Source organism: Lepisma saccharinum, chromosome 5 (genome assembly GCF_977018435.1).
Source record: "Lepisma saccharinum chromosome 5, izLepSacc3.1, whole genome shotgun sequence".
Classification (NCBI taxonomy): domain Eukaryota; kingdom Metazoa; phylum Arthropoda; class Insecta; order Zygentoma; family Lepismatidae; genus Lepisma; species Lepisma saccharinum.
This window is the reverse complement of record NC_139233.1, coordinates 46,497,394-46,512,992: the sequence shown is the minus strand read 5'-3', so window position 1 is coordinate 46,512,992 and position 15,599 is coordinate 46,497,394. Positions and strand designations below refer to the sequence as shown.

Here is a 15,599-nt window from a genome sequence, read left to right as displayed (position 1 = left end):
TCTTTCTTCAGCATTTTCTGTTTGGTAGTGGTTACTGCTAGAACTGTTTCAAGCATTGCTATTGGCTGGTAACTTTTTGGGGTAGTAAATAATCTGTGGCGGTTAGGTTAGGCTAGTTGCGTTTGGTTCTCTAAGAAGAAGAAGAAAACGAAAAATTGTTATAGCAGCAATACCGACCTTTCTGTTTATTTACGTTGCAAATTCCAACTGCTATGTCACTCAGTAAAGGATCAGAATTGCTTCATCATTTGCAGTGTGAGAAATCCGACAAAGGTGCAACTTCAAAAAAAATTAAGTAATTTCTACGTATGGAATCTTCTTGTGCAATAACATAAAGAAATAATTCAGTGATATTGAATTCTTGGACTTAGCTTATGAATTTCAAAAAGCGTGGTTTCTCATTTCTCATTTATGGGGAAGTACTCACAAGGAGTGTTCCAGGACTCTGGGGAACTAGATAAACATAAACAATACCGCATGACTGCTGAAGTTGAAAACATGTAAATGTAATCACTGCATGAGCACTGGCGTACGCAGGGGAGAGCTGATGGGGCTACAGCCCCACCCGAAATTTTTAGAAAATAAAAAAACAAAACAAAAAAAAGTAGTAAAGATACCTCGCTCTCCCCCACTCCCCCAATACACACACACACACACACACACACACACACACACACACACACACACACACACACACACACACAGGGTGAGTCGCAAGTGGGAGTTTGTAGGGGTCATTCCCTTCTCCATTGGACCCAAGATTCCTAAGAAATTGTCAAATGCAAGAAAAGATGACAAAATATAGAGCTGACATTAAAAGTTATAACTCTCCAGTTACAGTCGTATCCCCTTTCAAAAATCCTGGGCACGGCACGCTCTCTCTTTTTTTTGCAGGCTTGGTGACCAAGTGCACTAAGTTAGCTACCGCAGGAAGCCCGAGTTCGAGTCCAGGCCTGGCCATGTGTTTATCTTCATCAATATCATCTTATCATTATTCACCATTATAACTAATCCTACAAAGTGTAACAGATTTTATTTATTTAATAAGCATAGTAAGTTTAATGTGACTTTTGCAGAAATACTTTCTATTGCGAGTGAACCGGGCAATTTTTTTTTTACTAAATCTATTTCTTTACAAATTGGCAAAAATATTAATTTGACAGAACGCCTAATACTTCCCAAGCACTTTTATTGCTGGTTTTTGTCCAATTTTTTCTTCGTTGTTCGTTCAGTGCCCTCTTGTCTCAGCGTCAGAGGCTACTGTCAACGAGTGTAGAAGAAATAGAGGGGAGTAAAGTCGAACGTCTTTTGTTGAGGCGGATTGAACACGAAGTGTTGCCTTATTATTTCTGTTACTGGCCAGTGAAAGAGTCAACTTTCAGCTGCGTAACGAGATCACGTGATTCCATCCACGCCACTATAGGGGCTATCCACGAGTAAACAAAAACATATCGAACGGCACAATCGATTGTGGAACTGTAGCACAACAACTTCCGGTTCACGGCGGCCGGGTAATTCAAGCGTGTACTTGTGGCCTTTCTTCTTGTTTTGTATACCGGATGAAATGGATCATATAAAAGCACTTGACGACGAGGAGAATAAGAGATATCAGGGCAAAGTAGAGGCCTTTGCATATCAATTGGATGAACATATAGGAAGTAATACGGCATTATTCCAGGATGAGATCCATTTGCTAATCGTCGTTGCATTGGCGATATTTGTAGCCTACATATTTAATAGAAAGTAATTTTTCCTACAGAGCGAGAGCGCTTAAAGCATGTAAATCTTTGGATGCATACATTTATATTTTAAGTGAAAAAGTGTGAGATGTACGGGCATATAAAAAACAGGAAAAGGAGCTTTTTTTCTTCTTTCTTCAGTCAGGGCGAGTCAGAGGGATGCGGTTTCGTTCCCGTTTGAACGCAGAAATACAAAACGCTCATTGTTATTTTAAGTCAATTTTCTGCTATTTGTGTTAAACATGACGATGAAGGTGAATAATAAACTGGAAAAATTACTGATGGGACAAACACAATGACACACCATTGCCTGACCATGGTGTTCAAACCTAGGACCTCTTCTCTATCAATGTTGAAAATATTTCCATTGCAAAAGACGAAAATTAATAATAGTACCGGCACTTAATTTTCTGGTTACAAAAAAAATATATTTCCTCTGGTTACACACACAAAAAAAATCTGGTTACACAAAAATTTAGTACAGTTCGTGTGTACTTCAAGAACGTAACGTGTAACCTATCTGACCATGACCGAGCATTTTTTGAAAGGAAAAGTAATATTTTTGCTCTTATCACTAGAGAGAAAATCGAGATTTAAAAATTTCTCTTCTACCTTTAATGAAGGGCAAGCGGTGTGGGACGCAAAATTTTTGGTTGGGAATGGAACAGGACGGGGTATTTTTTAAAGTCCTAACGTTCAAAACTGGAAAAATAATGTTATTTCCCGACTAAATTGGGAGATTATAGGAGCGGAAAATATTCAACATTACCCGATACTAAAAAAATATTAATTATACACACAATTTCACTCTCGGGTGATGATTTATTTTGCATTTCTGGAATAAAAAAACTGCTAATTTCAATAAGTTTCGGACATTTAGTACAAAAAAAAATATGTAGGGAATAAACTACTTTTAAACTCTTATCATTTTTTCCGAAATCTTGATCGGACCGGGATTTTTTTTTCAGGTTCCGACTTTTTCGTTTCCTGAACATCCGTTGTTATTACTGGGGAGTCTACTCCTTGCTAATGGACTTCCAATTTTCACGCCTGACAGCTTGAATGCAATAATTTTGGCGCCTAGATCTCGAGGAAATTGATGAAGAAAGATCCGTGAAAGATTATTCAGCCCTGATCGTAGTTTACATCCTCCTTGTACACACCCATTCGTTCCTTTCATACATGACACAATCTCAGCCCCCTTTAGCTGCATGTTATGAGCCTACGAACCGGAAGTTGTTGTGCTACAAGTATGGCGTCCGCGCGAAGGCACTTCCTTCCGGTGGATAGCCCCTATAGGTGCCTCCTTGACGGCCGATAGTAAGTCACAACTTCTCGCTCAATTTGCTTCGGGCTAGAGCAAGTTCCAGTCACTCTAGAACTTCTACTTCGTTTCCCGCGTCAAGCAATTTAAATTCCATCCAGCAGAAATAAGCTGACAAAAGATTCAACAAAGCCTTATGAGGATGAGGGTAAATTGTGTCGAGAACATATAAACATGATTTTAAATATGGCGTAAGTCCATTGTGCGAATTAAGCTTCTTGGTTTGGGGGGATGCCCACTCAGTGGCGTATTTGTGATTTCATTTAGGGAGGGAGGGTTTCTTTGGGGTATGCAAATTTGTATATGTTACTAGTTAGTAAAATAAACTATTGCCTGCGGTTCTAAGTACCTTGGAGCATTGATTCTAAAATAGACCATTATATCTTATGATAACATTTACACGTAATTTAGAAACACTTAGTATATTTACAGTCTAAGAAAAACCAAACTCATACATAAAAAGAGATATCGAACTAATAATACCGTAAACTTGACCAAATTTATATTGCCAAATTCAAACTAAATGCCCATCTAACTTTACTACAAGTGTCCTATGAACACTTCAATGCATGTAAAATATCAGCACTATGCCATGAAAACTTAAGTGAAATACAGCCTGCTGTTGTCTCGACCTGGTAAGGCTAGTCAGTTTCAGAATTGCGTCCTTTAATCCACAAGGCTGCATACTTTTCGGCAGGGAAGGAAATCTTTGATAACTGGACCATTAATGGACAGGAATGGTTTTTCAATTGTGTTCGTTACATAGTTAAGAAATGGTATAATATATGTTTCAATGTATTTTCTTTGTGGGGGATAAAATTAATTTTATTTTGCCGGGGATAAAATAATGTTGTGGGGGGGATCCCCGGCATCCCTCCCGTTAATTCGCACATTGCGTAAGTCTCTATATGCTAGTAAAAATGTTAAAGGAAATGCTTCTGCCTAAAGCGGGCCTAAGCCCTATGCAATACTCGTTGGTGGAGGTTAAAGACACTACGAGTGAACACCAACAATGACTTTTAAGATGAATTCTACTTTTTTGTTCAACACATAAATGCTTAGTTACTATTTTCCTCTTTCCAGATTCTTAACTTTATTATGTTTGCACTGATTCGCTTGTTACAGCACTTTAGCCTCACCTAGAGGCAATTAAAGTCATACTCTCTGCAGTTAATCTCTTCCAATGTGTACCTTTGGCAATAAGGCACTGGAAGTTATGTCTGGAAATGATACTTAAACTGTTTGTTTCTCCTAATTGTCCCCCACAAACAAGCATCGTTAGTTCCAGCAAAGTACACCAGATGGAGCGCAGATTGTTATGTCTTTCTAAAGGCTCTTTTGGACAACATGCCGGAATTGCAAGTAGCTCAATTTTTCCAACAACTCTTGTTCCTAACGAACCATAAAACTATGTTCATTGTCTCTTCCGCTGCGAAGTCCACTGACTTCGAAAAACGTTTGTAAACATAGTTTTAGTATACTTTATGTATAAACCGATACCATACCGACCGCATCATTACGACGCTACTCTAGAAAGAAAAATATTGTTGATTGCTCCATCCACAATACCACATCAAGTTTATAGCTATTACTTATAAAAAGTTCCTTTACATGATTTGTTAATGATATTATGCATTGCAGTTCCTTCTAAATGAAACTGGTTAACCCCAGTTACAAAGTTTAAAAATTGAGTAAAAGTTCGAAAGTTTTGTTTATGTCCATTTTGCGCTGACACAGGCTAATCAGAACCGGATTTATGGTTTAAAGTGGAATTCAAACCACTGAAATATGTGCAGCCTGGGAATCGAACCTAAGACGAATGGGAAACCAAGACTGTAGCCTTTAAAGTCAAAGTTTATTTGAAGTACACGTTGATTACAAGGTGACAGCAATATAGTCGGGGAGGTCCGAATATATTTTTACCTGCCCACTGACGAAACTCCTTCTCCACAAGCGTGATGCCACCCCCCACCCCCTTTCCTTCTTTACTCCCATTGCTATCTACAAGTGGGTGGCCAAACCCCATTTGTACTGAAGATTTCTATCAGTGAACATCTATTAGTAGGTCACGAAAGCAAAAATGGTAATTCGAATTGCAACACCCACCACAAGAAAGCAAGATTGTTTTCTTCTTGTCGTGACTAAAAAATGAGACACGTTTTTCACTTCTTGTGCTCGAGGACCTTTCGGGCCCACACATGGGCTCTACGTCCGGAGGTTCTGTTATCGAATCCCGACGCACGCGAACCTTCCCACGTGCGCTGACGAAGTAACACGAACGCTTTACTTACGACCTTCAGGTTCCCGATGCAAGATTTATCAGCAACCTTTTAATTTCCTGTCCGAACTTGTTTCGTTCCGTTTTAGACCTAATTGCGTCACGAATTCCCAAAATACGTGTTGGATAGAAAAGGTACAAGATTTTTGTTTCGTTCCCAGAACAACAGCGTTGCCACCCTCGGTCCAATGCTAAGCAAGACAATACACCAAAAAAATGCATATCGTTATGAAATTTTATAGAAATTTCAACAACTGTTGACTAGAAACTCGCACCTGAAATGTAAAACATTTAAAAATAAAAGATTACTTTTGTATAAGGAAGAAGCATGTTTCTTGTTATTATGAGAGGGATAATGTTTTGTTTTTTGTGTGTTTTAGTTAGATTCGTGATGTGTCGTGAGGGGTTCTGAGCTGAACATACGGGTAAATAAAACTGACAGGTGGAATGGAGTGAAGAATCGTAGCTATAGAACCTCTCGAGACGCTATCCTACTTAGCTCTAGAGTGTCTTCATCTCCTCTCAAGATAGTGAGCCTATTAGAAAAAAGTGAAAAAATAGATAAAAATATCAAATTTGATGGGTTTCCCATCGTCAAAATGCCTGGAAATGAATATTACACACTTCACTATTAATAAAAGAAGAAGAAATATCTTCTTTGGGATTGAACCTACGGGTCTCTGATGAAAGCCCGATACGATAACCAAGAATCTACCAACACTATTATATTCTCGACTATACAATCAGTCTATTGGCTTGCTCAATCCCTGGACTCTTGAATATTTCATTATCTATTAAGGCAAATTACGTATGTACAAAATACGTATATAGATATCACTGTGAAACATCCCGTTTTGCATGTGTTCTCCAACTAAGGTTTCGTGTGCGTGGTGAGAAAGAATGGGGGACAAGTGGTGTGGTATTGTTGTAAAATTTAGAGTTTGCACTAATGCAAAGAGAAAAATATGAAGCAATATCATCAGGTTCGTTCCTAAATAAACAACCATCTCGATGAACCGAGCATTACTCTACACCAAGAACATGAGACATTACGTCCAGCAATTATTCATCTCGTATTTCTCTTTGTCATCACCACGAGATGTACATCCGTGATTGGTATACAAGCCGCAAAATCGCAGTACTGGTTGGGTAGTCTACACGCAAGGCGCTTGGTCAGTCATGGAGGGTTTACTTGAATTACTCTTGAAATAGAGTAGTTTACAACCCAGCTTAGTCTGTACATGCTATCCTTTTCAGAATGGTCATATGTGTTGTCATAGCTTGCATTGATGGCACTTCAAAGCATGAAATGATATTTGTATCCCGAACAAGTTTCATTTAAAAATATGAAAATAGTTGCGTTACTGTATTAAATTTAGTCAGCATCCCTGGTAGAGATGAAAATGTTCCTCTTTTGCTAAGGGCTTGGGTCCAGTGTTGACGTCATCTATTTTTACTTATGCCAATGAATATGGTAAATTGCTCTTCCTTACTGATTCATTTTTACTTATTGCAATAAATGTGGTAAATAGATCTTGCTTACCGATCCATTTTATTTATTCCAATAAATACGGAAAATTAATGTTACTTTGTGATCCATTTTTTACTTGTTCCAATCAATATGATTTTATTTAACGTACGTACACTCAATGACAATAAAAACGGGACACCTAGATCCTGAAATTCTCGCTTCACTGCAAGGCGTTAAGTGTGTTGCCTAACTACGGGGGTCACTTATCACCGTAGAGTTAGGCAACACACATAACACCTTGCAGGGAAGCGAGTATTTTCTACGTGTCCCATTTTATTGCCGGTAACTGTACATACGTTTATTTGAACTCCAGATGCACTAATTTTATAGTAGTACCAAAAATAAAATTGACGAACTTTAACGGAACAACCCATTCAGTATTAACACTGTCGGCTTGTAAACAAGGGGCTCCGGGTCCGATGCACTTTGCACAGTAATTCAAATTCCGCTTTATACTGTACGTCCTATCTCGATTAGCTTAGCCGAACATAAATTAAACTGCAAACAAACAAGCAAAAAAAAAGTGTTGCCTATTCAGTGTACATGCACAGAATGAAGATAAAAACACAAATAACTGATTCTCCTGTACAACAAGGACACCTTTTGCATGTTGAGGTGTCTACTATCTCAAATCTTTCTCCCATACCCCTCTTCGAAATGCTCACACAGCTCGATTTTCATGAATTATTATCACGTGATCGATGTCGTAATAGCGTCGCAATAACCACGTCAATGCCACTTGTCGTCCCTTAGAGGAACATAATAACTAATGCCCTATCTAGCTTGCAATGCAGCCCGTTTGCAATATATTTGAAGTCGTGTTTGCCGAAGAGGAAGGTTTTGAAATAAAGTGCTATCGACATATTGGTAGCATCGAAAGGTTTGGAAGTTGCACTGCGACGATGGTGAAATAGCTGCATGTACATTGGAAGGTTTTTTTCCCTTCATTAACGTCATATAAGGTGGGGACAGGGGGGGGGGGGGCAAGATATATGGTTGCCCCTTACCCACTGCGGACCTCCAGTTTCCGAAAAGAAATCATGTTGAAAACAGTGTAATGACAACCTGAAAAATGTTTTAATCGTATACGTCTTTCGCAATCATTGTTGAACTTGCGGGAAAATTTCGCAACAAAGCTTCGAACTGACAAGATGCAGTTGAAGTAGATGGAGTGTGTTTGTGTTTGTGTGTGTGTGTGTGTGTGTGTGTGTGTGTGTGTGTGTCCTTTTCTGCTCCCTTTTAGCTAATCGCGGCGACGATGAGAGAGTGTGATTACATCAAATTGACGAAGGGACAATCACAGAGAACAGCCATGTCCAGACCGGGAATCGAACCTGGGAACTTCGGTGGCGAGTTCGAAATTCGACCATATAACGTGCTTGTGTGTGTGTGTGTGTGATTGTAAGTGCAAACGACGATTAATTTCCTTTCTTAGATGTTTCTGTTGGTTTCCTCTAATAACAAGGAATATTTTATACGTAAAGTTGTTGGTAGGGGCATTCGCAGAATTGTTTACTGCAATTATTGCACCCTCGCACTATCTAGTACATTTCTAGTCTCGGCTCCAAGGGGGAAGATAGAGATGACTGTCCTAGCGCTGTCGCCGTTTTAAAATTGAATTTAGAGTGGACAAAGTAGGGCATAGACCTGCAAGTCTTCGCGGTGCATTGATATACACTATGTGGAAGAAAGTCATTGGACACCCCGGTTTCAACACTGAAACAAACTCCTCATGGAAAAAAGAGTACAGACGGGTATACATACGGCAGCAGGAGGCTTCTCAGATCATTCGCTGATAAAATAATGGACAGGAAAAAGCTCAACATGATTGAAAGAGGGATTATAGTAGGCTGCTCCATTGGAGGCATGAGTAAACGTAGCATAGCTGATGTCCGACAGGTTCCTAAATCAACTGTAGCCTTTGTCATCAAGAAGTGGAAGGAAAAGGGACACTGCAGCAATGCACCACGAAGTGAAAGACCCACGAAATTGGACGATCGGGACAGGAGAGCGCTGAAGAGGGAGATTCGGAAAAACAGGACCCGTCCAATGCATTCGATTGCAAAAGAGTTTCAAAGTGCGAACAATTTGACTGTTTCGACCAAGACACTTCGCAAGGAGGCCCATGCGCTCGGTTATCATGGTCGAGCCGCTGCCCACAAACCCCTGATAACAAGAAACAATAAACGGCAGAGACTATGCTGGTGTAAAGATCGGAGGAACTGGACATGAATCACGCTTCACACTGTTTCGACCAGATGGGAGAGTGTGGGTATGGCGATTACCCGGAGAACGTCTGTTACCCGAGTGTGTAGTGCCCACAGTGAAATATGGTGGTGGGGCATCATGTTCTGGGGTTGTTTCAGCTGGCATGGCATGGGTCCACTGGTAGCGGTGTATGGCCACATGACGTCTGCATCCTAGCGAGATATTCTCGACAACTCCATGCTCCCCATGTTGTGGCGTTTCTATGGAAACGAAGAATGTGCATTCCAGGACGATAATGCGACTTGGTCATGTTTCTAGGGCTACCACGGAGTGGTTGCAGAAAATAATGTCACCCGACTGGATTGGCCTGCTGAGAGCCCTGACCTCAACCATATCGAACATCTATGGGACGAACTGGAGTGCCGATTGAGGTCTCGATCGCCTCGCCCTTCTACACTTCCAGAGTTGGTGACTGTACTGCAGGAGGAATTGCGGAATATCCCATTCTGTGTACTACACGACCTTGTGCCAGTTTACCACGACGAGTGGCTGCTGTTATCGCTGCCAAAGGCGGACCGATCTCCTATTGATTGCAAGAAAACTGATGGTATCCGCTGACATGTGGTGTCCAATGACTTTCTTCCACATAGTGTGTGTGTATATATATATATATATATCTGTGTATGTGTACCTTTTACCTTTACACACACACAAACAAACAAAGGGCCACTTTCTCTGAGGATACTCAAATATCAACCTCTCTTCCACGCAGTACTACTCTGGGTTGCATATTTTGCAGGCTGGCGAGGCACTGGTGCCTGGAGCCACAGCTAGAATAATACTCTGTGAGAATTGAGCTGCGTATTACATCCATCATCCACATCATCTTATCCCTATCGTCGCGATTAGCCAAAAGTTGCAATAAAGCGATGTAAGATAAACCAGATCAATAACAACAACAATAAACGAACACACATACGTACAAAGCCGACAAACTTTCTCATCATTAAGATAATATCTAGTTTTCTTATTAGCGGTTCAGGCCTCGTTTCGACGCTCGAGCTCTCAAAACGACACTTTTTCCTGATTGTATGCAGCCACGCGGCGCAGATTCATCGTTGCCAATGACGTTCATTTTTTCTGTCTGAAAACGAAAAAAATATTTAGCTCGCCACTGACAGCCTGTATGACAAATCAGACGACATATGGAATGTGACTTCTAGACAAAACATTGAAGACGCTTATACGATAATGTAAAAGCATAAATTTGGACGCAGGACATAGTTTTTCGTCTTGTTACCCTCTACACGCTGTACATGTATATTTATACTTTTGTAAGTTTACGTCGCTTTATGCCACTTTTAGCTAATTGCGATGATGAGGACGAGTGATAATTAGATTAATTGGTGAATGGATTTCACGAAGAATAACAGGCACGGACTTGAACCCTGAATTTCCATGGTGAGATCGAAAGTTGATTACTCAAACCTCTCGGCCACCGAGCCGAGTATACGTATATAGCTAACTAACTAACTCCCTAGCCTTCTTAAACCCGAAGGTTCATGGTTGCAGCAATACAGGCCTTCCATCTTTCCCTACCTTGAGCAAGTTCTATATACTCTTTTCCATCTCTATCGATTTCCCTTAGGTCCATCTCAACGTTGTCCCTCCATCTTCGTCTTGGCCTTCCTACAGGTCTCTTACCATCAGGTTTCCCAACAAGAATCCTGTAAACTCCTCTTTCCTCTCCCATTCGTGCCACATGGCCTGCCCACCTAAGTCTTCTTGATTTAATTATTCTAATAATATCTGGACATGAATACAAATTATGTAGTTCTAAATTATGTAACCTTCTCCACTCACCTGTCTCCTCATCCGTTTTAGGTCCAAAGATTTTCCTAAGGATCTTATTTTCAAATACTCTCAATTTATGTTCCTCTTTCAATGTAAGGGACCAAGTTTCACATCCATATAATACTACAGGCAAAATTACGGTTTTGTATATTTTAACTTTTAGTTTCTTAGATATTAAACGAGAAGACAAAAGTTTATGAAGAGAGAAGTAACATGCATTTCCTGAACTAAGCCTATTTTATTTCCTCTTTAATATAATTTTCATTTGTTAATTCTACTCCTAAGTATTTGAATTTGGAAACTGGTTCAAACGAGTTGTTATCAATAATTAGATTTTGATTATTACCTAACACTTGGTTTCGGCCTGTAAGCATATATTTAGTTTTCTCTTTGTTAACTTCCAAACCTATCTCTTTAGCAGTTTTGAAAAATATTTTAGCATTATTCTTAATTGTATTCACATCATCCCCCAGTAAGTCTACATCATCTGCATATGCTAACAACTGAGTCACACCATTTAATTTTAGTCCTTCTTTAGTTTCTTTTATCTTCCTAACAGCATATTCTAAGGCAAAATTAAAGAGCAATGGAGATAATGCATCTCCTTGTTTTAACCCATCCTGAATTGTTAATTTGTCAGACATATTAATACCCACACGAATTTTACATCCTGTTTCACTGGTGCATATTTTTATCATACTAACAAGCTTCTTAGGTATTCCAAACTCTACTAATATATTATATAATTTATCTCTTTTGACCGAATCATATGCTTTTTTGAAATCAATGAATAGCTGATGGACATTTTGATTATATTCCCACTTTTTTTCAAGTGTCTGCCTGATGTGAAAAATTTGACCTGTAGTTGATCTGTTACGTTTAAATCCACATTGATAATCACCTATAATTTCATTAGCATATGGGGTTAGTCTTGTTAAAAGAATGTTAGATAATATTTTATATGTTGTTGAGAGTAGAGAAATTCCACGGTAATTATTGCAGTTCATTTTATCACCTTTTTTAAACGCAGTATACGTAAATAGGTTATTACTAAATGCTAAAATGACAATAAATGAGAACTTACAAAGTGTGTGTGTACGTGAAAGTGTATGTTGACTGATTGTTTTATTTTACGTTGCTTTTCTTCCAATTTTCGCTAATCGCGAAGTGATGAGTGGTGATATGAAGAAATATGAAGGGACACTAACAAAGATCACCTATGTCCAGACCGGGACTCGAAGCCGGGACCCTTGGCGTCGTAGTGTGCTGTGCTAACTACTCTGCCATAGACTTCGGCTGTGTGTGTGTGAGAAAGAGTATATGTATTTACCTACCCATATATACTACGAACGCACTGGTAATGGTGTTAGAAACAAGGAGTCTGGCTTTAGGGTTTGTCTTTGTATACAAATATGACGTGACTCTCAAACGTATAGTTATTTCGCATGTATTATCGGTCACATTCTAGTATCTTGTATGCCAGATATTTTTCATTTTGCGACTGTTTACAAAGCCTTTTCTCTATTCAAATGGAATCACCTTTGTAGGTGGAGGGCAGTGGCTGAATTTCTCCAAATCCTTCTAATTCCGGATCTGTGCCTAATGTAATAAACCTTCTTTGTAGTTTAGCTACTTCTTCTAAAGTGCAAACAACATCATGGTATGGAGTTTTAAACGAGCTTATTTCTTTAAACATTAAATGTTTTACACGTGCCCAAAGGAACAAGTAAAATTATGAATGAACAAGACATAGATATTCTGAAAGTAAGTGCGTGATTCGTTAGAGATACAACAGTGTGCAGAAGAAGTGCATGTAGGAGAAGATGCTCACCCTGTCCTTCAGGTCGTCCAGAACACTCTGGTCGACAATCCCTAGTTCCTGCCAACTCTTTGCCTGAAGAGCGTTCTCCTTCTCTTCTTGGGTCTCCACCTGTTTCTTCTGCTGTACGGATCCCAGACCGCTCTCAGAGCTGCTACTTAGAGAATCTCCACCGTCCAGGCTTGGAATGGGGGACTCCGAGTTGTCAGAGACTTTAGCACAGAACACTTCCTCAGACTTTTGCGCTCTGTCCAAGATGCGTCTTGAATGCTGCGTGTCTCCGTTCCTAAGTGACGAGGATTCTGAGTGATTACTTCTGTACGTGAGAGGGTTCCTTGCTCTTTGTCTGGCGTCCAGGGGAACGGGGATGTGACTCATCATTGGTTTCTTCTGGGTTTGGGTGGATGATGTGTCCGAACCGTTCTTCGTCTCTGAGTCTTTTCTTCTTTCGCTAGACGTTTCTTCCTCGCTTTCCTCTTCATCGTCCTCGTTGCTCTCCGCTGCATTGTCCTTTTCTTCGTCCCTAGGGGAGACCTCGTATTGGTCAAAGCTATCCTCTCTGGGAGAATCCTTGTCCTGGTCGAAGCTGTCATCGACTCTTGGAGTGTCCTCCTCCTCTATCTCGCTCGCAAATCTGACTCTTCTGCTTTCGTGATCTTTGTCGGAGTCATCGTCGAGGACCTTGATGACATAGTCGCTCTCCGATTCCTCTTCTCCGCCGTCATCGTCATCGCTGTTGCTGGCGCTTCCCGAGCCTGCGGTGTCGAAGCTCTGTCCTTTGGGTTTCTTGGCTGAGTCAAGGTCGGAGAAGTCTTCACTCTCCTCCTCCAGGATTGTCATTGTGATTGCTCTCTCCTGGTCGAAACGTATGTCTCTCTCGTACACTTTCTCCACCTGTCTTTGAGTTTCACGCTTATCAGTTTGTTCTTTCTCATCGTCGTCAAGAGTCTTGTCTTCATCTTCTACGTCCGTACTCTCCTCCTCTTCATCATCGTTTACTTCGCTCCGAGAAGCTGAAACCTCAACTGTCGTTTCGTCATCTTCGTCTTCATCTTCTTCTTTAGCCTCGTCGCCTTCTTCTTCTTCCTCCTCCTCCTCTACCTCTTCTTCTCGACGATCTTCGTTCTTCTGTCCGTCTTCATTAGCATTTTCTGCCTTGTCCTCCTCCTTCTCTTGCTGCTTTTCACTCTCGTCTTCGTTCCGGGCTGACTCTGGTACTTCGCGTGGTGTAAATTCTTCGTCGCTCTTCATAGGATCGCCATTGTCTGTTCGTGGAGAGATGTCGGAGAGAGTCTCATCTGTTAAGATTTTGGAGTCGTCACGAGGGGTGTACGCTGGTGATAGGCTGTCCGGTGTGTTGATTGGTGGTCTTCGGAGCCAATCGTCGAAGTCATAGCTCTTAGCGGGAAAGTCTTCGAAATTTAGCTTGAGGTCAATTCCTGAATCACCAAGAGAACCGGTCACGTCATACACTTGACACAGTATATCGAAGTCTCTCTTGCAGTGCGGATGGAAAGATTCGAGGAACTCGTTGAACTTATTCTCCCCAACGACGTCTTTTATCTTGACGAGGGCCTTCAGGGCTTGTTCTTGGTACGACATGTGGATCAGCTTCTTCGCCAGAGAACTCACAAGGTACACAATGTTGTGCTGGGTGATTTTGGGGGAGATTAAAGTGGGGATTCCGAGAATGGTCCCCATGCAAACGTTCCTGTTCGGATTCTGCAGGCCACAGTGAACGAGTGTTCTCAGCACGTTTGCCACGTCTGCAGTCCTATCGAGATACACGTTCAGAACGTCCATGGCACCTTTTCTCACTGCCGCCGCCTGGTGACCCAGGTTCTCGATAATATTTGGCAACACTTCATTCATGCACTCGTCAAGATCGTCCGTCATCGCTGGAACTAAATCGAAGAGGACCCTTAAGGCATGCTGGCGCACTTCCCATTCCGGGTCTCGAAGCCGGGACGACAGTTCGTGAAACACTTTCTTCTTATCCACGTCCGGGGGTACCGCCTTGTTCTTCAGCACCTGCTCCCACAAGGGAGTGAGTCCAAGAGCCTTCATTCTGTTCGGTTGCACTTTGACCTCCTCGTCCTCCGATTCGCTGTCGTTCATGGGGGAATCCCCGACGACGATGGAAATGCTTTGGATCTCGAAAGCCGGCGAGGCACCTTCACCTGGACGCAGCGTCTTCAAACCTTCCATCGACTCAGACTTTGGTAAAGCATGTGACACAGTTCCATCCGAGTTAGCGTCCTGCCATTCCCCGCTCACATCACCACAGTCCTTCTTCCGCAACCAGGGATTTGCACCCGATCGACCCCACCACATCCGTACCGCGGTTTCGCTTCCCGCATCCTCTTGCAGGGCACACTGGGAACACGCACAGGAGCCACGTTGCTAGGACGACGCTTCGCGCTCACTGAGCATCAACTCCACACCGGCGTCCTCCGCAATCAGAATCCACGCCCATCCGTCGCGACGCGCCAATCAGGAACGAGAACACCGAATCGATCTCGTGCAATTGGCTCGTCACTTCCTCCTGCCGGAAATAAAATGAAGCAAGAAGGCAAAAGAAATGAGAACAAGAGCGGAGAACTCCGGCTAAGAAAATGCATGAAGCCGGGATTAATTAACAAACTAGAAGCATGGAACTCCATATATCACCTCCCGCAAGTAATGCGGAGAAACCACAAACCTGCTCCTTGAAAAACTTCCCAACATCGATTACCTGTCCGTTTCTCAACTTTACTCTTTTACTTGTATCCCTGACACAGTATGTAAATGAACTTCTTCCTAATGCATGAGCACTGAAGCGAAGGAAGTTGCGCCGCACTTGTTGA

At 41.4% G+C, this 15,599-nt stretch overlaps 1 protein-coding gene across 2 annotated transcripts in view; it reads right to left on the bottom strand.

Moving 5' to 3' along the window:
- LOC145987797 (TOG array regulator of axonemal microtubules protein 1-like) overlaps nucleotides 1-15,167 on the bottom strand; it is a 257,466-nt gene extending 242,299 nt beyond the window's left edge. For both annotated transcript variants that reach the window (XM_083122501.1, XM_083122502.1), the window contains exon 1: nucleotides 12,766-15,167. In XM_083122501.1, coding sequence (XP_082978627.1) covers nucleotides 12,766-15,087 — 2,322 coding nt within the window. In that variant the 5' untranslated portion in view covers nucleotides 15,088-15,167. The remainder of the gene's footprint in view (nucleotides 1-12,765) is intronic.
- Between the last annotated feature and the right edge of the window lie 432 nt (nucleotides 15,168-15,599).